The sequence below is a fragment of the Vigna angularis genome, chromosome 9 (assembly GCF_016808095.1).
Source record: "Vigna angularis cultivar LongXiaoDou No.4 chromosome 9, ASM1680809v1, whole genome shotgun sequence".
NCBI classification, from domain to species: domain Eukaryota; kingdom Viridiplantae; phylum Streptophyta; class Magnoliopsida; order Fabales; family Fabaceae; genus Vigna; species Vigna angularis.
Genome location: NC_068978.1, coordinates 16385850 through 16413420, shown reverse-complemented (window position 1 = coordinate 16413420; position 27571 = coordinate 16385850). Strand labels below are relative to the sequence as shown.

Genomic DNA, 27571 nt, shown 5'->3' with positions numbered 1-27571 from the left:
GCAGTGAAAATAAAGTTGATGAAAATGTAAATTAAGTAGTGCAATAAAAGTAAAACTGAAAAACGTAAATCGCAATTTGAAAATGTAAATTGAAATTAAAGTTTTGACAGAATTAAAATTCGCAATTGGAAATAGATCAATGATGAAATAACTTGAGTAAAAATGACGGTAATTTGATCAAAGATTTAAATGTGCAAACGAAATTTTAAACCAAAGGTAATTGGCAGATAAAAAATTTAACAACAATCAACTAAAACACACTGGAAATTAAATGTGCAGATTGAAATTGTAAAACAAATTGGAAATCATACTGGGGAACAAATCCAAAACCTCCCCAAAAGGGAGGTGGAAAAATGAAAGCAGAACGTAAACTCTCTCCTAAATTCCTACTCCTAAAACTGATACACATTCTTTGCTGCTTGTGGTGGTTTTATAACAAAACATCTGAACCCGTGAGTCTCTCCTTTTTCCAACTAATATTTGTCCTCTTCTCCCAACTTGCTTCTCTTCATTTTGCTGTGCATGGTGTGCTTTTCTTCCAGCCATTAACGTTCCCATCCAGCACTACTTCTTCCAGCTAGCCGTTTGCACTCCCAATGGATGGATGTGACCTTTAGAGCTTCTCCGTGAGCTTCTTCTCCATTCAACCGTGAACACCCTTCTCAACTCTTCTCCCTTCACATGTTGTAGCTGCTGTCTTCTTCCTCAACTAGATCAAGACCGTGGAGTGTGAAGTGCTGGGTGCAGCTGCTGTACCGAGAGGTCCTCTGCTGGCTTGTGCATGTCGTGGTCTTCTCTCCAAGATGCTGGAATCCTCTTCTCTTAGTTTTGCTCACGTAAAGGAAGGTGAAGAAATTTCTCAGTGGTGGCTGGTGATCAGGCCGTGTGTCTCCAGCGTGCTCTGCAGCTCCAAGCTCTGTTTTGCTGACTATGGGAAGCTTCTCCAAGTAGCATGTAACCGTGTTTGACTTTGCAAGCCAAAAAGTAATAGGGGCCCTTGTGTTTTGCTTTTCTTCGAACAGAAGTTAAATGCCCACCGTTTCTTGTACATGAGCTGTGTGCTTCTTTCAGCCACCTTCATGCCTTGCTTCTATGTAGATGGTGCTGTTAGAATATGAAACCAAACCAGGCTATGACAGCATCTAGGCCGTGAGCTACTTTGTAGAAAACACTTCAAAAATTCTGCACCAAACTTCTCAAAGCCGTGAACTCATTGCATATATGCAAGCCAATTTTCGTTTTAGGAAAGAAGTGTGGTGTGTGTTGTTTCTGAAGCAATTGTGAGATGAGTGCAAAGTGGGCCATAATGTATTTTCTACCATCAATACCATGAGCTCCGTTAAGTGGTTTGTTGGCTTGGCAAAACATATCAGTAACACCACTTCCCTTAATAATATAAAATTCAAATTTTTGCAAGCTTCTCCCGTGAACTTGAACAAAGTGGTGGCCCCTCTTTAATTCAACACATGCTTTGCCCAAAATAATATGGGGCATGTGTTTATGAAGAATTAAAAACATAGCATTTTGGAGCTCTTACACCTTCACGTAAACTTTTCAAAGTGGTGGCTCCCATGTTGTCTAGCCAAAAACAAATGGAGATAAAAACAAACCATTCACCATTCCATTTTTTTCAAGTGTTGGACGTTAGCTTCAACCATGGTGGCCCCCCCTCCATTTTGCCAAATGCTTTGCCAATTGCAAAATCATTATAAGATGCCGTCTACAAAATGAAAATAAATTTTCATTTTATTTCTCATTTTAGTTTAAATTGTTCTTGATGAGAAATTTCTCTTTGAGTCCCAAAATGTTATCCAACAATTCCCCTACAATTAATAATACTAATAATTAGTCTCAGATAATTCAAATTAATTGAAATAAGAATTTCTGGTCAATTTAAGCACATTTAGTAAAAATGGGAAAATACTGGACATTTAAGCACAATTCCTTGATTAAATTCGGTACAATAAGCTAAGTGAAATCAATAAAATATTGACTCATTAGTGGGCGCCAAAATATTTCGGTGTAGATATTTTTCGGTGTCTTTGTTGCTCCTGGCTGTCTGGGACGCTTGCCCTTCTCCAATTGTTGTTGTTCATACTCGCCAAAGGAGGGGGAGGTACCTGCAAAGATACTCCGACGCTCAAGTCAGATGTGAGTTATGGAGCCTCAGCTCTCAAGAGAGTGATTACTGCTCTGAAATATTATTTAGGATCTCTAGACATAAAGAGAACGTACCTGGACTCTGGTCCTGTCATTGTATTTATAAGCAAAATAAAAATAACCACCTTACCTAAAAATGTGGTTACTGGCTTGATAAATATCTTAACCGTTTAAGATATTTAAGATATTTTAATGAGTATCTTACTACATAACAAGAATATTTTTAATGTTGAACTTTAAAAGATTTGGCATAAATAAACTAAGTTACTGAGAAAATAAATGAAATATGGATTCATATCTTACAACACTCAGACTATAAACATGTAATGTGGCAATTAAATAATTTAAATTAGGTGATTCATTTTGCATAATTACTACCTTTACTGTCACATCCTTCTTTTGGAGACAATAGAGGAAGGTCACCAACTCTTTCTACAAGACTTTGAAGCTCTAAGGCTCCATTTTCTTCTTGCAAGTTGTTCAATTGAGAATTTTCCTCCGCCATGAAAGAAAAGCTGCATGCTCAATAAAATTAAAATGGTCAATTCTACAAAACAACCAAACTTCAATAACAGAAAGAGTGGTCCATCCTGTCCAGTAAGTTCAATGTCAAAATCTAGCTTAGGATATATCAAAAGTCAACAATTCATACCTCCAAGGTACAACAAAGAGATATAAGTTACAAAGTATGGAAAGAAATGACTATATTGAATACAAGAAACCATTATAAAATTTATTGAACTCTACCAAAGGGAAGCCACAGATGAAATTCCACTAAAGAAATGTCCATGCTAGTGATATATTAAAATTAGAATAAATAAATTTAACCAGCCATGTATAGTAAATCAAATGAAACAGCAAATGATCAAATAAACCCTCAAGTTTACGACTTTCATCTAACCTAAATGTTGAACAAGAAAGTACAAATACATCAGAGGAAATTCCAAATTTCTCCGGAAATAACCATAACTATGACCACAATGACTATGATCAACGAATTACACACAGAAATTGAAGCATGTAAAACTAAGTGCATGCTAACTACCTCCAGCAACACCCATAAGTATGACCACTATGACTACCACCAACGAAATTTTAAAGAGAGTGGAACATGTAAAATGTAAAATTAAGCACGCAAACATCCCAAGCAAAAGTAGATTCAAAATTGCAGAGTGGTTGATCAATGCTCGATTTCATGGGACAAATAGTAGAAATAGTAGAAAGCATACACAAGGGTAATATCGATAAAAATAATTGAGACAAAATATTACCTAAGCTGGTCAACTTTGGCATAGTAGCTTTGCTGCTTTCTGATAAGTAACGAAATCGGAGAAATTAAGCCAATAACGAACACAAAAGTAGATGCTGAAGTGAATCCCTACATTAGGTGAGTTTACTTTAGTTTCTCACACCAAACGACTATGGTAGCTGCCGTTTTGTGGTTTAAATTTTTTTTCCTACATTAGGGGTTTTAATTTAAGATTTTAATTAGGAATTAATAATTATTTTTAATTATTTAATGACTATACAACCTGCTTTTCAATTTTGTAGTTGAAATTGAAATTAGAGATCAATTTAAAGTATGTCGAGAATGGATCAAATTCAATTAAAAGTAATTCAAGTACATTCTCATCTATTCTATTTAATTATTCTATTGTAATATTTGAATTTACAATTCTTTTTAATGGGAGGTAAACTCTTACTAGTTTATGAAATTTCCACTCTTCTAAGTAAACTTTCAAGTTTGACAACCTTGTGTGTATTATATATTACCAAATAATTTAATAATAATAATATAATGAATGAAGAGACCATGTGAGAGGAAGAGAGACAAATTCTGACTGATAAAGCAGTGGTGGTATGGGGTAAAGGTAGGTGGATGCAGCTCCATCTCAACCGTCAGATGAAGAGGCCCTCATAATCAACAGTTGTTTTAGAGGCCTGGAAGGATGCACCATTGAAAAGGGCCCCAAGCAAAGATAGGAAAGCAAATGCATAGTTTTAGTTGAAAATATAAGCAAATGCATGGTATCATTGATAATATACCAACTACAAAGTATCTTTGGGGCATCAACCTTTTAATCTTATGAGTGGAAAGTGGGTTTCTTGAGGGAAAATATAACATAACTTGCAGGGTTGTCCTCTCTAGTGGCATGCTCAATTATTATTCACAAAAAAAGTGCCAATTCTTGGTTTCTCAATTTTCATTTCCTTGACGTATTTTCTAACATAAAAAAAAGGCCATAACTTTCCTATATTCAGTTTCTTGGTCAGCATAACCTTCCTTATTCATTCAGAACTTTAAAAATAAAATAAAAGCCATTTAAAACACTTAGGAATATTATGACTCAAAATACAAGACAAATATTGATATGCCTTAGAATTGAGGATATCTAAGGTGTAAACAGAAAGTGCTCCTAAAAGATTAAATCCTCAACATGAAACCCTTTTTCAAGTCAAGATCAAGACCATAGTAAAGAATTCAAACTTTTAACTAGGACAAGAAAATTCAAAACCCTAAATGCATATTGAACGGATCCGCTGTCAAATGCGTATGGGCAATCACAAAAAATGACATGAAAAAGCCAAAAATTATGATGATAAAGAAGAAATACAGTTAAAGGGGAATACACTTCATAGGTTTTTCAACCGATATGCAGTTAAAAGGCACGTTACAATCCAATACACGTCACCTAATAACATACTATTCAAGAAGTCCCTGATTCTTTTTCAATGTTCGTAAAAGATTTCTACATTCAATCCTTAAGTAAAAATACCTAATTACCGGGGTGGTGAAGAGCTGACTGCGAGTGTGCAAGTTCTCCACAGAGGGTGCCCTGCGAGAAAAAAGATCGAGAGAACAGAGTGGGTGTTTGAGGGAGAGATAAAACCCTATACAGAATCAACGAGAAGTCAAAAGTCTCATAACATACACAATGTTCGGGAGAAAATGGCGAAACTGGACTCTTACGATTTAAAAATGGGCCTCTTAAGTTGACATTTCGAGTCGGCACTCGGAAAAAATCAACTTACACCTCTTTCATTTAGACTTTGCACCGTTCTTGTACAAAATTTGTTGTATACTTCAAGCATACTTTATTATTAAATTTATAAAAGAATGTAATTATAATGTTTAATTTTTAAATTGAGATTTTACATTTCAATTTTTTTCATCATTTTATATCATTTATAATTTTGATTCAATTTTTAAAATTCTCACTGTAATATTTATTTATTTATTTTATTTTATTTATGTTTAGTTAAAATTATCAAGACATTGTGAATCCACTGGTTCATCATGAGTTTACTTGGATTGAGTTAGAAAAATTTCAATTCTAAGATTAAACTAAAACTGATTTACTTAATTATATTTAACGAGTTCAAACCAAAGGTAAATTGACCTTTAACCTATATCAATAACAATTTATTTATTTTTTTACCATTTTTTAATAAGTTTTATGTTGTTATTAACTACTTCTAATATTATAGATTCACAACTTGATTTTTTTAAATACTAGAATAGAATACTTTAAATGGTTAATTTATATATATATATATATATATATATATATATATATATTAATACATTAATCATTAATTATTATCTTTATAATAATATTTAGAAAATTAGATGAACAATTTGATTCCGATGATATCATTAATTATTCATTTATAATATTATAACCCGTATAAAATTATTTTTTTTAAAATTCTACTTTGATTCTTACTTTATTTTTGTATTGTTTTAAAACATTATCATTTTATAATTCAAATTAGAATTGAGGTTATCTAAGGTGTAAACAGAAAGTGCTCCTAAAAGATTAAATCCTCAACATGCAACCCTTTTTCAAGTCAAGATCAAGACCATAGTAAAGAATTCAAACTTTTAACTAGGACAAGAAAATTCAAAACCCTAAATGCATATTGAATGGATTCGCTGTCAAATGCGTATGGGCAATCACGAAAAATGACACGAAAAAGCCTTAGATCGTTCAGTAGTATTAGATGTTATTTGAGTTGTAATTGAACGTTCGGTATTAAATTTTGTAAAAACCGTTCCCTCCTGACTCTTTCTCATTTCTCTTATATTGTACGTAAAGTTGTACTTAATGTCGTTTGGCTTTTGAGCGTAGTATTAATGTAAAGACTCTGCACTGTTTTATTATGAAATGTAATTAATTCTATGATACAGTGATTACTAACTATATTTTGGGATGTTACAAAATCTAAAAAAAACTGTTGATATTGGAATTTAAAATATAAAAAATTTAAAAAAAATAGCCTTTTTTCAATAGACCCTTTTTAATGTGTAATAAATTTTCACATATTTGTAATCTATAAGAAGAGTTCATATTATAGGAAAAAAATTTGAAGAATGAAGAATTCAACAAATTTAATAGTTTTTAAAAATTAGTAATTTATCATAACATGTAATAATAATATAATGACATAATAATACTAATATAATACTAATAAAAATTAAATAATGATATAAAACAATAAATAAATAATTTATGTAATTAGGTCTTTCTATTAATATTTCACTAAACTGTTAAAGATATGTTACATGTTAGTTAATGTTTTTTTTTGTTTTTTAAATAATTTTTAATTATTTTTATTTTAATTTTTTTAAATAAAATTTTGCATATGTCAAACTAATGTCAATATCATATGGTAGTGATAATGTGATGTGGCAGTCACAGTGTCATGTGTCACTGTCATATTAAGTGTTTTTGTTTTAATTTCAATTTATTTTTTCTATTTCTGTTTTGTCTCAATCTAATCTCAATTTTTTTTAAAAGTAAAAATTTTATCCATGAAATTTAATTTTTCTATATATGTTATAGAAATAGTTTTATTAAATATTTTTTACAAAATTATTTAAGTTTATTCATATTTATATTTTACATTAAAATTTATTTAAAATTATTTTTAAATTTTAAGTTAATTTCTTTTAAATGTTATAAACTTATTTAAAATTCCTTTAACAATTTAGTTTAAATTTATAAAAAAATTATTTTTAAATCAATTAAAACATTTGTATAAAAATGATTGAATTTTATACATTTTAAAAATATACAATGATTTAAAAGAATTGAATTTATTTTATGTTATGGAATGCAATTGATAAATAAGTTTAACATATTTTTTAGTTAAAATAAATTTTGATAATAACTTTCTATTAACAACTTTAAAACAATTTTAAATATAATTCAATGTAAAATATAAATATAAATGAATTTAATTTTGTTAAAAATATATAATAAAAATTGATAAGTGTGAAAAATACTTGTTTTCATATTTATTAATTATCTCATTAGCTCAAAGTTGTGATTATTCATGAAATATGTGTTTTTCTCATAGAAAATATGTAATAGTTAGTAGGAAAGTGGTGTAGTTCTTTGTACAAGAATTGTATACATCATTGGAGTGTTATCAATAGTTCTCGCTAAGCCAATCATCATGTGCTCAGCTAGCTACAAGGAAGATTATTCACTTAGCGCATCAATCGCATTCGCTCAGCGAATGGAGTCAGTTAAGACATCATAAGTTGACTTTTCGCTCAAAGCATGATAGTTGTGCGCTGAATGAAAAACTTTAGAGGAACTCCAAAAGGCTACTTAAAGATATTAAGACATCATTTCTGCAAGAGATTGCTTCAAATATGTATGTTTTAGATGAATAAGTAGAGCTGTCAATTTGACCCATGACCCCGGGGCTAGCCCTAACTCACTCTTGAAAAAGCTCCCTCTTAAGAAGCCCCTCAAATGGGGGCCAAAAAAAAAGCCCCAACCCCCAAAAGCCATCTCTTAAGGAGGTTAGGGTCAGGGTCTAAGGTGGGTTTAACTCACTAAAAGATTTTTGGAAACTAAATTTCAACATTCTCATAATAAAAGTACTAAATTTTATATTCATGAAATTGATTTCTTATTTCAAATTATTAAATAAAACTAATTAATTATAGTATAATAGAATATTTAATATTCAAAATAACTACTTTTTCAAATAATTAAAAACAATTGCAAACCACACACTTAATTTTATACAACTAAATAGTATTACAATTTTTTTTTTTGCTAAAATATTATAAAGATGTTTTATTTTGTTGTCAATTTTAATACAATTATGTCTTATATCGCAAAAACCAATTATTAAAAAATTATATATAATTAGTAATATCAAAATAACCCCAAAGAGAGATAATAACATGTTAAATTAATTTAATATTTGGACTGCTTTTACAGTTCTTAAAAAGAATCACTCTTTTGTTTCCTCGACTTCTAAAATATCACTCAATCGGTTTTAAATTATTTAAAATTAAAAATAATTCAAAAATTTATTATCTAAAATTTTTGGATCAAAAATAATATTAATATTTTATGTGTAAATTGAACTTATGTTTTATTTTGTTTTTTTCTCTCTGATAATCTTTTCTCAAAATCACCATAAGATATATTATAAAAGGAAAATTAATTTCTGAAAAATTTATAAAACAAAGAAAATTTTAATTAGACATAAAGTACTAAAGAATGACAATATTACAGTGTTTCAATTCTTTAACTAACACATTAAATAATTTATTTTTAACTTTTAATTAGAACACATAACATAAATGTATGTTTATGTTTATCACATTTAAAATATAAACATTTTGAGTGAGTAATACGAGGAGATTGAATCCTATGGACAAATACAACAGTAGCTTGCACAATGTTTATGAGTTTTTTTTTTACTTATTATTTATGTTATGAGCATGATTTGTCGAGTATAAAATGAAAAATAAAATCATTTATATTTAATTCTTTTTCAATAGCTTTCTAAGAAAATAAAGAAGCCTTATATTTTTTAAAATTAAGAGCTTCAATTATAGAAAATCTTCTCTTAAATTTCAATTAAGATAATTTCAGGTAGAAAGTTAATTTCTAACTTATAACCTAAAAAAAAAGCGAAATTAAATATTTAAATTTTAAATTTATAAAATGATCCTTTAATTATATACTTAGATAATCTAACTCAATAAATATTGTCATTTTGCTTTTGTTTTTTTATTCTAGAACTCTCCTCCTATAAAAATTTCAATTTATTTTCTATAATAACTATTTTTGTAACAAATTAAGATTAATTATATTTTTTCTTGTATTCAAAATGAACTTTTTTTCTAAAGAAAAGGCCCATGGGTTGGTCGTGACCTACAGGACTTTTAAATAAATTTTGGCTTTGTGGATTTTTTCTACAAAAGGCTTTTTGGTCCTGTGTATTTTTCTAACCCTAACTCATATGGGTTAAGACCAAACCATGTAAGAAACGTCAAATTGACGTGTCTACTTTTAACGAATGTTGACTTGTTCATAGCTCTTCATTTATACTGTATATATATTAGTTTTGAAATATGTTGTAATTAATGTTTTATCGGAACGTTATATACTATAATTTTAATAGTTTTTATAACTAAATTTACAATTTAGTAACATCATAAAATTCTGTAGTGAGACTGAAAATAAATCCATCTTAATCTTATCTTTAACCCCCTTAAAAGGAGATTCTAGGAGTTAAAGACATTTTTTTTACCCCTACTTGGAAGACTTTCTAAAACAAGACTTTTATAAAAGTGAATTAGAATTGAGCCATAAGACATGGGTTACATTGACACCTTTACTTTTCACTAAGAATCTTCAAAAATACCTCATTTGCATCTTTTTTTTTTATGGAATCTTAAATAGGCGTCTTGGCGAGCAAACGTTACCATGCTAGGACTTTCGAATTTAGGATTGTATTTACCCTATGATTTTAATATGATATTAACTATTGAAGAAGATTCCAATTATTAAATGAGTAACTGCGTCCTCTGTAGAAACATATAATTATAAAACCGATATGTTGATGGTACAGCGAAAACAGTTCAGAAATATAATGGTACAATATCACATTAAAAAAACTTCAACTTCACATTAGTAGTCATCACCCCTTGATATAACTTCTTTGCATGTTGGTCGGAGTAAGATTGTATGTTCGAATTGTGATACATAACTTCCTTTCACATCACACAGAGGAGGATACGGCTGCATAAAATAACAAAAAGTTACCACTTCACGAAAATAATTTCAAAGTTAGAATTAGGAAAACAATAACATACAAAATCAAAAGACATGTTGCATCAAAGAACAGACACGTGTTGGTGCCGAGTATATTATCATACATGTCCAACATTGTAATTGACAACACTTTTGTTAGACACAGTTCAGAGTTACCAAAATCTCCCTCAGACACGTATTACTTCTCATTGAAGCCATTAAAATATGCATTAAATTTTTAAAAAGTTGCAAAAATATTTATATCTACGAAAGCATACCTGAACAATGCCAGCGTCACACAAATTCTTTAATGCCATTAAGTATTTAGTCTCCCCCAGGCGATCTAAATACCGTCTACAAAAGGCCAAAGTAGAGAAGTTCTTGTTAATATTTGCTAACAGTTGTTTTGCTCTAGGCAATCTCAGCGGGATATGACCAACGTCAAAATTTTTCATGTAGTGGCTGCATTCCAGGTCTTCTCGTACATATCCTTTTCCTGAGCATAATATAACATACATAACATTTAAAGAACACTTACGTCCTGTATTGTTCGAAGAGAGTACAATAATCTAAAACCCAAAGAAACCACAATACCCGTTGATGCGAAGGTTTCAATAGCAAAAAATTCACCCTCTTCCATCTTTGTCTGCTCCCCGCCTTTCACAATGGGAACAGATTTTCCAGCATGGATTTGGTAGCGACCAATGCTATGCCCATTCAAATTCCGTATACTCTTCACTGCAATAACATTCCCATTACAATATATATCACTTTCTATACGATAACACAATACTGGTATTATTATATACTATAGAAATATGGAGACAAATATTATAAATTATATGATTGTGAGAAAAATCATCCTTTAGCCATTTTCAAAACTTGACCTACTAATAAATTAAGGCATCAATGAAAGTTAACAATATTGTTTCCAATATATATATATATATATATATATATATATATATATATATATATATATATATATATATATATATGTATGTATATATTAGATTATTATGAATTATTTAAATTATCAACCAATATTAAATTATTCAACTAATATTGCTAAGACCATCTACCAAATATGATAGAAACTACATATCAAGCACTGGACAGTCTAGCACAGCAAAGAGTCTAGGAACCTTAAGTAAATTTTATTGAGCCATTCTTCACAAATAATAATGAAATGTTAATACATAATGCTTCCATTTCTACAATGCGATGAGAAAGATATGATCCAAATAAAAAGACAATAAAATACATATTACTAAGACCATCTACCAAATATGATAGAAACTATATATCAAACACTGGACACTCTAGCACAGCAAAGAGTCTAGGAACCTTAAGACAATTTTATTGAGCCATTCTTCACAAATAATAATGAAATGTTAATATATAATGCTTCCATTTCTACAATGCGATGAGAAAGATATGATCCAAATAAAAGGACATTACAAGCATCATATACCTTGATACACCTTTCCGTTAATCTCAACCTCATAAGATTCCATGACCTCTTGTATAGCGGCACCAATGTCACAAAGGCGCACATCGATTCCAGCTTCCTAGATGGCAACCATAGCATTCAAAGGAACCAGTAAACCACAAGATTTAATTGGTGCATACCAAAACATCACAACACAGAGCAAACAATAAAATGAATGGTAGAGGGGATAAGGAAGAGAAGTTATTTTTCAGGTTAAGCTTATGAAGCTTTTCCATTAAAGAGTTCTATAGATAGAGAAACCGTGCAAATCACATTTGAGTATTCCTACTCTGATATTTTTTCTTATTGTATATATATATATATATATTTATTGATATGAGTATGCCATATGAGAAGAAAAAAGTCTTTTGATTAAATTGATTCAGTGTAAATCAGTACAGGAAAACATATATACAGAGAGAACTCTACCCCTGGCATAATGATTACAATGATTTCTAGTATCTTACAATACTCATACATGAATAAATTATTATCAATGCTTACAATCCCGTTCAAGATGATAGGACCAAACACTAAGGTAGTTAAAATTGAGATTGTGGTTAGGATCTTGAATGGTTCACCAAATCTTAAATCATGAGATTGTAACACGGATCATGGATTTCACTTTCTACAAACAAAATCAATCTCTTGATCAACATTTTGTATGAATGAGGATAAGGGATGTTGTCAGAGAGTGGAGAGTTTATGAGAGGAGAAGGAAGAGTTAATGTCCTAATTGTTTTAACAGTTAGGAGAGGCGAGAAGTTAGGAATTGTATAAATAGAGTTCGGTAATTTGTATAGAGGGGTTGTTGAATATTCTTTGGTAGAGACAGAATGTTTTGTCCTGTGGAGGGAGATTAGGCTCCCGTACTGTGAATGTACATATGTCTTGTTGAATTGAAATACAAAACTCATTCTTTTACAGTGTGAGTTCTTGTTTGTGAGTGTGTTAGTGAGTGTTTTAGATAGGTTTCATACCCAGAAATCAATTGGTTCAACCTGCCGAATCCAAATTGGAAGAGAAAGGCGAAATGGAGGGAAGAGTCGAAGGGCGATTGAACGTAGTCAAAGGACAACTGGAGACCATGGAGATTGCAATGGATGGATTGAAGGCGGAGACGGGATGTGCCAAGACTTACAAGAAGTCATGTGAATCCTGGGAGGATGAAATCGAAACCAGGAGGGAAACTCGGATGGCAGCCAAGCATCCATCAACGAGAACCGAAGGGGCAAGCGAGAAGAAGATGTTGGAGGGAGAGAAGTCGAACGCCATGATGGGCAACCCAATTGGAGAAAAAGGGTAGATTTCCCAGTCTTTAAGGGTCTCGACCCGTTGAAATGGATTAATCGGGCTGAGAAGTTCTTCGAGCTACAAGGTGTGGTGGAGGAAGAAAAGTTATCATCAGTATGGAAGGTAACGCCAACTATTGGTTCAAGTTCTGGAACGATAAAGCCAAGAATCGTTCTTGGGTAGGCCCGAAGGGAGCAATGATTGTTAGATTCAGAGGCAGGAACAAGGGTACCATCTTTGAAAGGTTGGCAGGGATTAAGCAGACTGGGACCGTGGAAGAGTACGTTCAAGATATCGATATCTTGGTGGGTCAGACAAAGGGAGTGTCGAAAGAGTAGCTATTGGGGTATTTTCTCGAAGGTCTGCAAAAACGCATCTGAAACCAAGTTCAACCACAAGATCCGCAAGAATTGATGGCAACTATGAGGATCGCACAAGATGTTGAGGAGGCTCACAGTGGTGTGAAGGCTGGGAGCTGGAGTGTGACCAAGAATCAGCCCTCTTAGGGGCGTACAACAGGAACCGTGAATTCTTGTTTGAGTGTGTTAGTGAGTGTTTTAGATAGGTTTCATACCCAGAAACCCATCAGATGTAAACAGGCCCCTTCTAAATTTCTTAATTGTATATTTAATTGGATTTAGGTGAAATACATAGCTAGTGCACATTACGTGAAGTACGTTACATGTGTCTTTATTGGGTTTTATTTTAACTACAACAAGGTGAATTTTAATTTCCTTAATTTTTAATTTGGTTTGGGTTTTATTTTAATTTAAACCTCTTCAATCCAATAAAGTGAATAGGTGATGCAGCAGAAAACACACATAATAGGGTTAATTTTTAATTGCATTAATTATTAATTAATTTTAGGTTTTATTGTAACTGAACCCCATTCACCAAAAGATTTGAACCTGTGCAGCAGAAAATACAAAAAAAATGTTGATCCACACAATTTAACTACTTGACGATCATGTGTAAGATTTGAATTGAAAATACTACAAGCTCATAGGATTGAACGTTTTAGGATGTAAATATATATTCTAACTATACCGCCAAACAAATAAAGGTAGACCAATACTTTATTAAAGAAATATTAGATAGTGACCTAATCACAACTTCTTATGTCCCTTCTAAGCTTCAGCGTGTAGATCTGTCCACAAAAGGTCTTCCACTGAATGATATCATGATCTCACATGCAAGCTGGAAATGATAAATATCTATTCACTTGCTTGAGGGGGAGTGTTGATTACAAGTGTGTTGTTGGAAGATTCTAGAGGTCTCCTTGTAATCATTAATATAGGATTAGAGTTCTATATATAGAGTGATGTCCTGTCTCATTAAATCAATTCAACAAAATTGCTTCTCTTCTATAGTTAATCTCTAGTTTGCGATGTTCTCTAAGCCCTCCTAATAAACCCAAAGGTTGGTATTAAATACCTTGGTATTAGAGCTTCTCACCAAGTCTTAGAGCTACAAGAGAGTGGTTCATGTGGTTATATTGACATAACTGTCTTGACAAGGGACTAGCCAAGTAGTTGATGCACAACAAGCTCAATGGGCACAAAGGCTACGAAGTGTTTGCCGAATACCAATTGCAAGACACGGAACATGAATTTCACTTGAAATATAAGATTCTAGTCAAATTTCTTTACAAGGGCTATGAGAAAAGTTTGAGTCACACGAATATGACTAGTTAATTTAATTATTTCTTTAGACAAATGGAGTACATTTATCAACATGATATTAACAGTGTTTGTTCTGAACAATTCGACATTATTAATTGACCATGTTAGATATAGATCTACACAACATAATACTGCTCGTTTGACAGGGTTAAGCATCTTTTCCAGAATGTACCTTAATACCCGTATTAGTTGCTTCCCGAGAGGCTTCAAGCAATGGATCAAACATAGGGTTGAATGCCACAGTAAAAGCACAATCAACTATATATCCTATAGAAAGAATCCATAAAAGGGTTCAACAGGAGTAAAATTAAAAAATACACTAGTTACTAGAATTATCATAGCTATAGAAGAATTGATAAAAAGAAAATTCCCACGCATTACCATCAACATGGGTGCCAAAATCCAGTTTCATCACATCATCATACTGAAGTATAGTCTTGTCCCCTGAATTTGGGGTCCAGTGAGCAGCAACCCTGGGGGAGTAAGAGAGTTACATTTAAGAAAACAAAATGATGAAAAAACCACAAACAACTGTGAAACTGTGAACATCGTATTGGATCAACAGTTTTTCAACTATCTTTGGCACTTAATTGTAAGTTAGTTACACAATTAACTCTATATGGAGTTAATACAAGTCGCTATAACAAATATACTGATCCAACACATACTTCAGGGTCACGGTTGTCATTGTCCAATTGCAGATCGGCCTACCTGAAAAGTGGATAGCAGGATACTGCAATAACTCTCAACCGTTCAACTGATTTGATATCTAATAAGTTGTCTTAAAACTTCAAGGTACTTTCTTCTTATCATACTCTTAATTATATATTTTTTTTATATAGGCAATTTTGTTCAATGGTGCATCAAATCATTTCTAAGACACGCATTTTATCACTTAATTCATTTTAATATTGTTATTTATTTTGATCATGTAGAATATTGTTTCAATGATTTGTTATATAGTTATTTTTGTTTTCAAACTTATTCTCATAAGTGTAATTTTACTATCACAATTATATAAAAATGTTTCATTTATTATAATATAATAATTTGTTGTCATAAATCTTTTTCATGAGCATCAAACACAGATTGAAGTTCTAAAGATGAAAGATTTATGTTTAAATTCGAATTATTAATTTAATTTTTTTCTCTACGATTTTGATTAAGTGGTGTATTATAATCTTTATTAGTATAAAAAGATATTTCATTATAAAGAAATAAAAAGACATTTGAAATATTTTTAAACTTCATTCTTTGTTTTCTTTTTATAATTTTTTAAAAATAATTTTTAACTTTGTTTCATTTGTCCTTTCCTTTTCTTCATTTGTTTCGTTACCTATGTTAATTTGCATAAAAAATGAAAACCGCAGATCAAGATTTACAGGTACCAACTCAATAAGAAAACAGATATGGGCCCGGATCCGGGTATACATATTACCTACTGGAGATATGATGAGGCAAAATTTATACCCGTTGGGTATGAGAATGAATTTTTACTTTGGGAATATGGATGGGATAGTAAGACTCACGCCTGTCTCGTCCCATTACCATCCCTAGCTGCTATTCACTGCCTAGTACAGTGCAACCTTTGATTTGATCAGTGTAAAATGATATCAGATTACTCTTCTTGCTCAAATCTCTTATGGTCACAAATACCAGTGTCCCTCTTCTCATATCAATTATTGCATGTTCCCCTCCATTTAAAAGAATCTAACAAGTGTCAACAAGTTAGCTAAAGAAATTGTATATCTATTGAATTTCATGCCACTCGGTATGATTTCAAATCTTACGTCACCAATCAAGTGTTGGTGCATAGGTATATAGGTCCTGATGGTCTTTATGTGTATCCACTCCTTCAACTTCAACCCAGGTTGGTTCCCATGCATATTTACTTTCCAATTTAATAAAGAACAGCATAAGTAGTTGTACTAAATGTGTCATGCTAGGTTAGGCCATCCTAATAGTTACGGTCATAAGCGTGTTTTATACCAATTTAATTTTCTGCTTTCTAATAAAATGTATCAAATTTTTGTTGTACTAGTTGTATGAGAAAGTCGCAGAGACTTCTCTCCACTTTATCAGAATATATTTACTCTTCACCTTTATAATTAGCTTAATAGGACCCTCCATATTATCTTCACTGATAATTATCACCTTCGTAGTGCTTATTCTCACTTTACTTGGCTCTGCAACTTAAACATAATTTAGAAACATTGACTAGTTTTAAAAAAAATTTGACCATGGTTGAACTTCAATTTAACATTAAACTCAAAAAGTTACAAACTCACAAAGGAGGATTATTGAACACAAACAAAGACACGATTTTCCAGTCATGATTATTAATCAACTTTTCTTATTGGTTCTTCCACCTTTCTTCACATTCCAGATCATCCAAGGCACGATTTTGCCATTTTTTTATTAGTAAGTGCCATTACTACATTTTATCAAGCACATTCATTTCGATTTAATTTTTCTTTAACAATAACTCATCCAGATTGACATTCCCACATCAATAAGGCACTTCACTCGATATTTAGTACAAAAAAGGAGAAACCACAGATACAGAGGAAAGTAGAAAACAAAAATATAAAGGGTTACCAGTTTAAAGAGCATCCTGTGGGGAATGCAATGCCAGCTTGAAGGCCATCCTCTGATATTAGCTTACGGACAGTGTTCTCCAATGTTTCACATATGTCGGTCATTAACATTCCAGGCTTTAAAATGCCTTTCATATATTTGCGAACCTACTTATAGATAAAAAGAGTATACTGAGTTACAGATATAAATAATACCACCATTAATGAAAAAATATAGAAAACCAGATGACACAACAGGGCAGAAAAACAAAAGGAAACCAAGACTTAATTCCCCTCATTAAAATATAACGGAATACAAGTACAGAGGGAGCATGATTGAGCATTTGAATATTATTAATAGTATATTTTGGACATATATTCTAATCACTTGGTAACCTAGGTGATCTGTATTAAACCCACCTAATTTTCTCTAAAAGTTTTCCACAATTCTTCGAGAACTTAAAATAAGGGTCAGACCCACTTTAATTTTTCCCTCCACTTCCCATCTTCCTTTCCTTCTCTATACCATATTCAAACAATAAAAGGTGACAATCTTGACAAATTTTCTTTTACAAAACTAGCCATCAAAATAAAGGGTTAAAATCTGGAAAGTAAACCAAAATTACCACCTGACGATGAACTTCTGCTGCTCGACGAACTGAATTATATATTGGTTTCTGCAGGCGCTCCAGTTCTCTCTTCTCCTCTGATGTAGTTCTCCATAGGTTACTGGTAAAAAGATTCTAACATTACAAAGAAAATTTACATAGAATATTTAAAAAAGGATGAGAGTCAAACTGCTGTTAATGTCGGTGTGATTCACTCACATGTCACTTGCGACAATTAACTAAACTTCCGAAAGTAGGCTTCTTTCATTCATTTGGTTTATTTCAGATTTGAGGGGGAGTCTCAATAGATTTGATAAGGATTTATGGTTGAGCTAATGAAAATTATTGTTTTATAATACTCCAAGATTAAAAAAACAAAAAACTACTTTTAGCTCTTTTTTCAAATCCTACCAAAACACCATATATGGGACCATAATCTTGGTGTGAAATCCTATTTCCAGTCAAAGCAGTCAGAGGTGAAATGTAGTTTGGAAAAGCCATATAAAAAATCAGTATGGCAGTATGGTAGGTCACTGCGGCTACTGTGTTAAATACAATATCTGCATACTTTCAAAAAATGAAAACTTGTAAACCCAACCGTAATTAGGGTTAGAGATGTTTTTGGCTAGTTCTATAATACCAAATTTTGGTAACTGTTGTTCTTATTTAAAAGTGAAATCTTTTTTTGTTTATTACTAAACATTGATCTGTTAGGTCTGGACTTTTTACATGTCAAATGGAATGCTAGCAGAAATTTCTTCGGCCAAAAACTTCTGTTGAATAAAATGACACAAGATCTCTCTATGTTTTGTTCACTTATGAAGCACTAGGTTAGTAGCCATGTGACGAGCTGCCTGGTTATCACAATATAACTTCATCAGTTGAATATCACAAAATCTAAACTATTGAAAAAGTTGTTTAATCCATATCAATTTACACGTGACTGTGGCCATAACTCTAAACTTCCTTTCTCACTACAAAAGTAACAGCCATATTCAACCATTTTCTCTGGATTTGGATCCATAGGATTGTCAATGACATGTGGTCAGTCATGCTTGTTTTCTCCAAAATTACTAGAGAACTTCCTTTGACTTGTTTCTATCGGTGAGTATTTCAAGCAATCAATATGCTTTGTTTGAAGGCCAATAAATAAATTCTGTTTCAACAGGAAAATTATGGTAGCATCATTCCTTGTAATGACTACATCCAAGGTTGTTAAACTCGAGAGTTTATGTAAACTCGTGAGAGTTCAGTAAACTCGTGAGAGTTCAGTAAACTCGAATCGTAAACTCATAAGAGTTTACTTTACATGAAAAAAATCTAAATTCATAAAAATCTTTTTCATAGAAATATTGTTAGTGTAAAACATAAATTAATATGTTAAAGTCTCTATGTCTAATCCTCTAATAATGATATCATTATCTCCATCATTTTCTCGAAACGTTGAAGATGTACTTGGATTAACTTCTACCTAGTTTGATGGGTTTCCAAACATAGTAAGATAAACTTCTTCACAACAAACACAAAAAATAAAATGCCGAACAACTTAAAATATTGTCTCAGCAAGGGTTGTTCAACAGTGCAGTGTGTATCATTTTATTTTTCAAAAATAAAATGAATGGTGTGGTATTAATATTGTGCTGTAAAATGCTTTGGTAATAACACATGAAATCAATTTAAACATCACCAACGGTATAGGTGGCAGAGGGTTTACACTTACGCAACCCGTGAGTTCGAAGACGAGATTGACAGCCAGATCAACGGCAAATTGACGCAATGGCAAGATTGGCGGTGACGGCACGAACGAAGGTGAGATCAAACGACGACAAGGAAGGCGTGACGGAGGCCGAGATCGACGACGAACGACGGCGCGACAAAGGCAAGATCATACGATGAGATTGACAGCGAGAGCGCGAGAAAGGAGATGAATAGTGAGAACGAAAGCAGTGAGTGAATCAGTTCAACGAAAGCTCTAAAAACCTAATCTGGTGAGCCCTAAAAAGTTTTCTTCTCAAACTCGCAAAATCGGAACCCAACTCGTGATTTCAGGCAAGTTTTTAACGAGCCTATCACCAATTCTACCGATCCCACACCAAAAACGAGTTTGCTTACGAGTTAACTCAAAAATACCGAGTGTACTCGTAAACTCAACCAAGTTAATGAGTTAACTCGTGAGTTCGATAACCATGACTACATCATTAACATAAACAACTAAGTAAACATGTTTTCCACGAGATTGTGAAATTAGAAAACCAAGTTGTTGGATATTGTTTAAACCTAGAGAGATTAACAAAGTTTGAAAATGAGAATAGACTCTGCCTAAGCAACAAATCTAAGAGGTTGTTTCATGTAGATTTCTCACCAAAATCACCAAGAAGAAAGACATTTTAATGTCTAGCAGATGGAAGGGCCAATGGTTAATAGCAATCATAACAAGAACTTCCTTTGACTTGTTTCTATCGGTAAGTATTTCAAGCAATCAAAATGCTTGGTTTGAAATCCAATAAATAAATGTTGTTTCAACAGGAAAATTATGGTAGCATCATTCCTTGTAATGACTTCATCATTAACATAAACAACTAAGTAAACATATTTTCCACAAGATTGTGAAATTAGAAAACCAAGTTGTTGGAGATTGTTTAAACCCGAAGAGATTAAGAAAGTTTGCAAACGAGAATAGACTCTGCCTAACCAACAAATCCAAGAGGTTGTTTCATGTAGATTTCTCACCAAATCACCAAGAAGAAAGACATTTTAATGTCTAGCTAATGGAAGGACCAATGGTTAATAGCAATCATAACAAGAAAAAGACAAATTATAGTGATTTTTACAACCGGAGAAAAAGCATCACCATAATCAAGACCATATATTTAGGTATCCCCACAATCAACCTTACCATTTTGCCCAACTTTGATATAAAGTTCCATTTGGGAAAACAAAAAGACAAATGAGGTACTTTAGATTCAAATGAGGAGGAAGGTATTCTATTAATAAGAAAACATGCAATGATAATAGCATTTTTGTAGGGAGGACAACTAGGACTAAAATGCATTTAATGATAATATGTAGGTAGGTATATGAAAAAAGGATGAAAGATGGAAGTTGCTTTTAGTGACTAATTTTCATTCAACATTGAAGGACCAAATTGAAAAAACATACACTTCCAAGGACAGGAACGATCATTCAGCCCTTTTTTTAACTTCCATAGATTTAGATGACCCAAGCAATCATGAAGCAACTTCGTAGGCAATGATGCAAAACAAGACAAACATTTGTTTCAATGATAGAGTCCTAGACATTCATGTCTTGTGCCAATCAATCAACTCATAACAAGTTCCTCTATAATAAAATAATGCTCATAGCGATGACATTGAACAATTCAATGATTTGGTTAGTTGTCTAAGGAAGATTAATTGAAAGGACAAATAGGGACAAAATGAACAAACTTCAACTTTAAGGAAGGAGAAAGACAAATTGAACAAATTCACCTGAAAGCAACTTTAGAGCCATTTGCAAAAGGCAACCAAATGAAGAAATTTTGGAGAAGATAATGAGGTGAATAAAGAAAAATAATAGAGAAGTAATCAAAAGCACCAAAATCAATTATATGTGGACCTTGACAATCAATAGATTGAGAAAAGTGGGTTGTTCCAAAGATGGTTAGGCTTTGCAATTGGATTTCAGTAATAGGTACACATCTTCAAAAAGCTTGTGCTCAAATTTGCTTACATGCCATGGATACATTGGCTAACCATGCAAGGAATAACACATTTCTTGAGTGTGTCCCATCACCTTACAATAAGAACACCAAGTTCAACCACTTCTCTCACCACATCCACCTCGACTTCCATGTCATCCTCTTCCATGACTTGACACCATGGAAGAGAGATCAACTTGATTGTGTCCCATCACCTTACAACAAGAACAATGAGTTCAACCACTTCTCTTACCACGTCCACCTCAACTTCCATGTCCTCCTCTTCCATGACTTGACACCATGGAAGAGAAACCAACAGATTCGACCAAATTTTCATTCCTTTTAAGAGTAGCAACACAAAGTTGAGTAATTAAGGAAATGTATCTTCTTTATTCCTTCCAATGAGTCAGTATCAAGGAACATATTCAACTCTTCCACAGCTGTGTGGGCTTGGGCAACAAAGGATATCATGTCAAGGTCAATTGCTTTAGAGATGCCAACTTATATATACATGCAGATCTATATACTAACACTAACTCTATGTTACCAAGTACACGACTGGTTCAGCCTAGCTTTAGAAAGATAGAGCGGCACAAGATGCTATTGGCTCTTGCTACTAAAATAAATATATCCAACAAAAGTTCTGCTCAAGCTGCTATAGTGTTGTGCATTCCTGTTTTGTTATTTTCAAGACTTTGGGAGGAGTATAGGTAGTCAACAAAATAAGCATCTACATAATACCATGTTAAAATGTTGTCAATTTTTATATTGCAAAACTTAGATACTTTCTGTTTCAAATGTGGTTAATTAACAACAAAAGAAAAACTTTAGCCAGACAATATTCTTCCTCTGTTTTTTTTTTCCTTTTCAAAGTAGCAACACGTCAAACAAAAAAGAAAAAACAATGGTAACAGAGTTCATTTTACTCATAAATTCAAATCAATTTTATTCATCATCAACTTACTCATCTTTGTATTGCTGAATTTCACCTTCAGGGAAATCTCCAGATGGAAATAGGTCAATAACAGAAATTGATGGTGGATCAGTTTGTTCTAAGAGTTCTTTCTTTTTCCTGATCATCCAAAACAAATCAGAAATTCAGAAAAATTTCACCATCATGAGAACAAAGCATTAATGACAGAATTCAAGTCCTCACTTGCTTCTAGTTTTCTTCTTTTTCTTCTTTGAAACTTCTGTCAAAAGAGAAAATGATTCAACATTAACAACAACACCATAAAATATATCAGATATAATATAATCCAAAAGTAAAGCATCACCAAGACGGTTTATGTTCCTCACTGATATGATTAAGTTGGATGATATGGAACCTATGTTTTCATGTGTTGTTGATCATGAAATCATGATCTTTCAAGGTGACATATTGTTTCTGTTGTAACAATATGTGTGACAGCATCAAATTCAATCAAGTTAATTCGCTTGAAAACTCATTTGTGGAAATCAAGTCGCTCATGAGTTTAAAGACAAGTGTATACAAGAATGGTATTCACATCGCTTTAATAGTGTATGTAGTTTACATTTCATTTAGGTATTTGTTTTTCAAATTCTTTCAATCAAATTCTGAGTATAAGCTGTTTGAATAAAAAAAAAAAGTTAGTTTACACATGTTTGTGAGCTTTCTTGAGGCGTATTTTTTTTATGACACAATATTTTAGTTGGACCACGAAAAATAAGTTACAGAAGCATTAAAATAACTGTATTTTACATTTTCTGTGTTGTACAAGTGTACATCACAATAACAATGCAACCATTAAAAAACAAATCCTCTAATTGTAATTTGAGAAAAAATGGTATATTTAATAAAAGGAATTACAACCGATTAGAATATATGTGAAATAAATCCTGCTGTATGAGACAAATGTATTCATTTCTTACATGCAAAAGAATTTTTTTAATGTTGAACTTTAAAAGATTTGGCATAAATAAACTGAGTTACTGAGAAAATAAATGAAATATGGATTCATATCTTACAACACTCAGACTATAAACATGTAATGTGGCAATTAAATAATTTAAATTAGGTGATTCATTAAGCATAATTACTACCTTTACTGTCACCTCCTTCTTTTGGAGACAATGGAGGAAGGTCACCAACTCTTTCTACAAGACTTTGAAGCTCTGAGGCTCCATTTTCTTCTTGCAAGTTGTTCAATTGAGAATTTTCCTCCGCCATGAAAGAAAAGCTGCATGCTCAATAAAATTAAAATGGTCAATTCTACAAAACAACCAAACTTCAATAACAGAAAGAGTGGTCCATCCTGTCCAGTAAGTTCAATGTCAAAATCTAGCTTAGGATATATCAAAAGTCAACAATTCATACCTCCAAGGTACAACAAAGAGATATAAGTTACAAAGTATGGAAAGAAATGACTATATTGAATACAAGAAACCATTATAAAATTTATTGAACTCTACCAAAGGGAAGCCACAGATGAAATTCCACTAAAGAAATGTCCATGCTAGTGATATATTTAAATTAGAATAAATAAATTTAACCAGTCATGTATAGTAAATCAAATGAAACAGCAAATGATTAGGGGTGGGCAAACTGTACTATTTGCACTGCACTATAAATCTATTACAATTAACTATAAAATAGTTTTAAAAAACTGAACTGAACTAAAAAATAGTTCAAAAAAACTGAATTAAACTATTTTTTAGTTCAGTTAACTACAAAACAGTTCAGTTAACTACAGGGCAAACTGATTTTCTTTTTGTTTTTTTTTTTCTAACAGAGAACTCCACACCAGCAACTCCCTCCAAGACGACTTGCATGCACATCTGGTTGAGATAATTTCGTGAATAACTCTAATATGTAATGCTCCAACTGCAGTAACTTTTTGCAGCTTTTGCATCATGAATGTGTAATAAATAATTTTAAGTCCTTTGAAATGCAGGGAGGATAGATTTAATAAGTGGAACAAGGATTTCTCAGTCAATTTCAGTGTTGCAAAAACTAATGATGTTCCTTATCTATGTATATTATAATTTACTTCATGTTTTCTATTAATTAGCAGTTCAATAAAAATTTCATTTCGATTCCCTTTTGTTTCTTCCTTTCGATCTGTTGAGTGCAGTAGGAATTGCAGATAGAACAGGATCAAATCTCAACATAACATGACAATGGCAGAAAATTGTTTACTTAATTATCCATCAATAACACTAAGCTTAAATAAATCCTTAAACTTAATTACCTTTGTCCTTAAATCATACTTTAATTACAATCTTAACCTTTTAATGTAAGTCTAATACGTTTTATAATATAACTATACAAATTATTACAAACACAAGACCAAATCCATCTACTTTAACCTAAAATTAAGAATCCAACACAAGAATAAAAATTAGAAGATCAAACACTAATCTCTAGCAAATCTCATTTTGACCTGTTCATTCTTTTCTGCAATCTATCAATCAAAATTTTCCATGAAAATCCATTCTAGAAGTATTTGGTGTGAGGGTTTCTACCGTTTCTGACATTCACGTCACTACATTAATTAAGAATTCAATCAAACAAAAGGAAAATTTATCTAAATGATGATGATGATGATATAGGGTCTGAAAAAAAAAATTCAATGGTCATCTTTGCCATAAGTTATAAGCTGTGTTGAATTGATTGAGATATCAACAATTGTTCAAAATATATATTATCAACAATTGTTGAGAAAGAATAGAGGGAAATATGATTGAATTTCGCTCTGCATTGTTAAAGAAGCAAATTCATAAATGTCTGTGTTCTGATGTTAACTATGACAAAAGTTCTACATGCATCAGATCCTAATTAAGAAACATATAAATTTGAAGGAGCATTCAACAAGCATAATTTAACTTTTAAAAAAAATTACCAAGCACAATTATATTAATAATGTAGCAACTACATAACCAACTGGAAATCTAAAGATTGATATTCATCTTTAGCAACTGTGTAACCAACAGACACATTAAAGACTTGACTCAACTACAACTGTTTTTACATTCATAACGACCATCATCACACGTACAGGAACGATAAATTAAATTTTACTTTTGATAAGTTCAGTTTTCATATAAATGACCAAAAAAAAACAAATCTTCAACAATAAGCAAATAAATTTCATTGTCATTGTCTAAGTAGACAATATAATAATAAATGAAGAACAAAACAAGCACAATGATGCAAAAAACCTAGTGACTATTTACTGAAGCTAAGCCTCTCTATTAGAGAGAACTCACTGCCGATGGAGTTCTGTGTCTTACACCCAGCCACTAGGGGATTTGCACTACCTCTCAGTATGGACAAGTAAGCAAGAGGCCTACACTAGGGGATTTCATGCCTCCCTTCACTTTTGAAACTTTTCTGTTATAACAGATTTTTGTTTCACCATATAGAGAAAACTTTTATCTCAGAAAAGCAAGACTGATACAATTAATCTGATATACCATATAGAGAAAACTTTTATCTCAAAAAAGAAAGACTGATACAATTAATCTGATACAGGACTTTTGTTAAGAAGGATTTTTGTATCACCATATAGACTGATACAGGACTGATACAATTAATCTGGTGGCTAATCACCAATGTTGTCCTTTCCTTTCGGAATCAAAAGTTTATGAGTTGAGATGAAAAGGGTTCAACATATATTAAAATTCAAACATATTGTATGTCTGAGTCAACTGCGTTTTAAATATGATCTAGCTTGTTCCAACTGAAGAAAAAAAAACATGGGAGTTCCGTGGAGTGTTCTTCTACAGTATCACCATTATTTGAGCAGAGAGAATGTTTAAAATATGAACAAAGCATGAAGTTGAAGAAAGAGTATAAAGGCAAGTGTTGGAACAAAAGATATAGAGCAAAAGACTATAACAACATCATTGAAACCATATTGAACTGCAGGCATAAAGTCAAAATCAGCATTATCAAAATTGGAAGCAAAAATAACATTCAAATCATCAAAAACAACATCATTAAAAGAAGAAGCATCAGCTAAAATATTAGAATCATGAACAATAATAGCTGGCATGCTATCCTGTTTTTCACTCCAATCTGCAGTTCGAGAGGATTCTTCTGCTTGCCTCAACCAAACTTCTTAGGAACACGATTATAATGAAGGAATCGTTATGTGATGACTGAGATGATTTGGTAGCAAACAACCACATGTAATATCCAAAAAAGGGTCTCACATAACTAGTTGAAAATTCAAAGAACTCAACTATTTTCCTTAGGGTTAAGAGACACAATCCATAAAGTAAGAAGTACCAACATTATATTGCACCATAAACACCTTAAATTCATCAATTCATCAATCAAGCAGAAAAATAAGCACAAAAAATGAAAAGAGACAATAAAAATGGCGAAAAGAAGAAACCCCACAACATTAAAATTTCATAAATCATAGGTTTAAGGAAAATACAGAGTAAGGCGGCAGCACATAGAGGCAGAGACAGCACAGACAGGTAGAGACAACACGGAGAGGCAGAGGCAAAGAGTGACAAGCTGGAACACAATAATCAAATCACTACTTACCTCGACGGTCGGTATGGCAGTGAATAAGACAGGCCCCTCGACAGTCGATACAGCAACAACGACAAAGGGTCAGACCAGGGTCACCGTTGGAAGCGGTAGCGCGTGGGCTAGGGCAGAGTCACCGTGGGTTTTCGTTGAAGCTCTCTTTCGACGACAACGGTGGGCAGCGATTGGGTCACGATAGGATTTGCGACGAGCCTTCAACGGCGCGAGCCTTCAACGGCGCGAGCCTTCAACGGCGCGAGCAGAGTCGGTGGTTTCACCTCTGACTGCTTTGACTGGAAATAGGATTTCACACCAAGATTATGGTCCCATATACGGTGTTTTGGTAGGATTTGAAAAAAGAGCTAAAAGTAGTTTTTTGTTTTTTTAATCTTGGAGTATTATAAAACAATAATTTTCATTAGCTCAACCATAAATCCTTATCAAATCTATTGAGACTCCCCTCAAATCTGAAATAAACCAAATGA

At 32.2% G+C, this 27571-nt stretch overlaps 2 protein-coding genes across 18 annotated transcripts; both read right to left on the bottom strand.

Annotated features, from left to right (window-relative positions):
• Positions 1-203: 203 nt before the first annotated feature.
• On the bottom strand, positions 204-5218 carry LOC108320244 (uncharacterized). 16 transcript variants are annotated; one of them, XR_008245263.1, is made up of 5 exons: positions 5094-5218; positions 4938-4997; positions 3973-4101; positions 2539-3538; positions 204-2120 (listed from the first exon to the last, which is right to left on the bottom strand). XR_008245263.1 is itself a non-coding variant. In XM_052868441.1 (5 exons), exons 2-5 carry the CDS (start codon positions 3973-3975, stop codon positions 1969-1971), a joined length of 399 nt encoding a protein of 132 aa, XP_052724401.1. In that variant the 5' UTR covers positions 3976-4101; positions 4938-5087; the 3' UTR covers positions 204-1968. The 16 variants fall into 16 exon arrangements, 3 of the variants coding, with proteins under 3 accessions (XP_052724401.1, XP_052724402.1, XP_052724400.1); XM_052868441.1 differs by lacking the exon at positions 5094-5218 and having other exon boundaries at positions 2539-2675; positions 3432-3538; positions 4938-5087; XM_052868442.1 differs by lacking the exon at positions 5094-5218 and having other exon boundaries at positions 2539-2675; positions 3432-3538; positions 4946-5087.
• Positions 5219-10007: 4789 nt separating this feature from the next.
• LOC108321949 (methionine aminopeptidase 2B-like) lies at positions 10008-27563 on the bottom strand. 2 transcript variants are annotated; one of them, XM_052868436.1, is made up of 12 exons: positions 27102-27563; positions 23645-23781; positions 22737-22773; positions 22545-22652; positions 17905-18004; positions 17298-17443; positions 15081-15172; positions 14872-14966; positions 11707-11803; positions 10827-10970; positions 10511-10728; positions 10008-10220 (listed from the first exon to the last, which is right to left on the bottom strand). In XM_052868436.1, exons 2-12 carry the CDS (start codon positions 23769-23771, stop codon positions 10110-10112), a joined length of 1275 nt encoding a protein of 424 aa, XP_052724396.1. In that variant the 5' UTR covers positions 23772-23781; positions 27102-27563; the 3' UTR covers positions 10008-10109. The 2 variants fall into 2 exon arrangements, with proteins under 2 accessions (XP_052724396.1, XP_052724397.1); XM_052868437.1 differs by having other exon boundaries at positions 14872-14903.
• Between the last annotated feature and the right edge of the window lie 8 nt (positions 27564-27571).

Excerpts from the sequence above, each read along its gene's own strand:
- LOC108320244 (XM_052868441.1), bottom strand. Across the intron at positions 2,676-3,431 it reads GCCAAAGTTGACCAGCTTAG|CTTTTCTTTCATGGCGGAGG; the intron begins GTAATATTTTGT and ends TTGAGCATGCAG. Across the intron at positions 2,121-2,538 it reads AGAAGGATGTGACAGTAAAG|GTACCTCCCCCTCCTTTGGC; the intron begins GTAGTAATTATG and ends GTATCTTTGCAG.
- LOC108321949 (XM_052868436.1), bottom strand. The coding sequence starts at position 23,771 with ATGGCGGAGGAAAATTCTCAATTGAACAACTTGCAAGAAGAAAATGGA. Across the intron at positions 18,005-22,544 it reads ATTCAGCAATACAAAGATGA|TAACCTATGGAGAACTACAT; the intron begins GTAAGTTGATGA and ends TCTTTTTACCAG. Across the intron at positions 11,804-14,871 it reads CAACTAATACGGGTATTAAG|GAAGCTGGAATCGATGTGCG; the intron begins GTACATTCTGGA and ends GTTGCCATCTAG.